This window comes from Emiliania huxleyi, assembly GCF_000372725.1.
Source record: "Emiliania huxleyi CCMP1516 unplaced genomic scaffold EMIHUscaffold_11566, whole genome shotgun sequence".
NCBI lineage: Eukaryota > Haptophyta > Isochrysidales > Noelaerhabdaceae > Emiliania > Emiliania huxleyi.
This window is the reverse complement of record NW_005201465.1, coordinates 1-1,005: the sequence shown is the minus strand read 5'-3', so window position 1 is coordinate 1,005 and position 1,005 is coordinate 1. Positions and strand designations below refer to the sequence as shown.

Below are 1,005 nucleotides of genomic sequence, written 5' to 3'. Positions count from 1 at the left end.
CGATAACATGGCCGAAAACGAGCGGATCGAATCGGAGCGGCGGGCCTCTGAGGCCCGCCGCTCGTCGGGCCTGTACGTGGACGACAGTTGGCGGACGGCGTGCAGCTCGGACCGCTTCTCGGATGCCGAAGCCGCGAACGAGCTGAGGATGATTGACGAGTGCGCCGCACCCCCTCAAGCGCCCCCGCTCACGCTCCCCCCTCACTCTCCTCTCTCCCTCGCCCTCGTGCAGGCTCCAAAAGGATCGCTCGAGAGCGATCACCACTCCCGATAAAGGCCCGAGTGAAGCCAATGTGGGCGCGCTCGACCGGGCGCGCGCCACGGCAGCTCAAGGACATTCGTCAGGAATATCCCGGATCTGAAGAGACGCGTTTCCGCTTCCGCCCTGTTCCTGACTTTAGTCGAAGCATGTAGCAGCCAGACAGCTCCCCAAACTCTAGACTTGAGTTGTGTCCGACTTGTGTGATGCCTCCATGCGTTTTCCTGCGACCCGCGTCCGATGACGACGACGCCCTATACCGAACCCTCTTACTACGGCGAAGAGAGACGGAGGAACGTTTGGCTGCCAGACATATATGCGGGCCTCGAATGCGTGCCACGCTGCACGCACGCAGCTCAGCCGCCTGTGCTGATGGCGGCGGCGCGCCATCAGACACGATGTTCACGACCCAGCCAGCACGCAGCGGGAAGCTGGCGGTGGACACGGGCTCGACTTCCTTCTATCACGTCGCGGACACCCACCGGAAGCACTGTTTCGCGCGACGACCCGCCTCCCTGCCCGTCGACCGGGCGTTTGAGTCCGAGTAGATCGCGGGGGCGCTAGTCGCCATTCTCCTCCGTCAACTTTCCAATGCACGGGTCGATCTTGGCCCACTTGTTGCCGGTGCTCAAGTTGCGCGCGAGGAGCGCGGGGATGTGCACAAAGAGGTGCGCGATGAAGGGCAGCGGATCCGCCACGTCAAAGTAGGCGTCCTTCTTCGTCGCCACCGTCGACAGGAGCGCGCC

General features: G+C 63.6%; 2 protein-coding genes across 2 annotated transcripts; one reads left to right on the top strand and one right to left on the bottom strand.

The window, feature by feature from the left end:
- EMIHUDRAFT_460898 (hypothetical protein) lies at nucleotides 1-516 on the top strand. Its single transcript, XM_005791065.1, has 2 exons — nucleotides 1-159; nucleotides 233-516. Exons 1-2 carry the CDS (start codon nucleotides 8-10, stop codon nucleotides 360-362), a joined length of 282 nt encoding a protein of 93 aa, XP_005791122.1. The 5' UTR covers nucleotides 1-7; the 3' UTR covers nucleotides 363-516.
- A 303-nt stretch (nucleotides 517-819) lies between these two features.
- EMIHUDRAFT_260680 (hypothetical protein) lies at nucleotides 820-975 on the bottom strand (the record flags this gene model as incomplete). Its single annotated transcript, XM_005791064.1, has 1 exon — nucleotides 820-975. A coding segment is annotated over one exon (156 nt), but the record flags the coding sequence as incomplete, so codon positions are not given.
- Nucleotides 976-1,005: the final 30 nt, after the last annotated feature.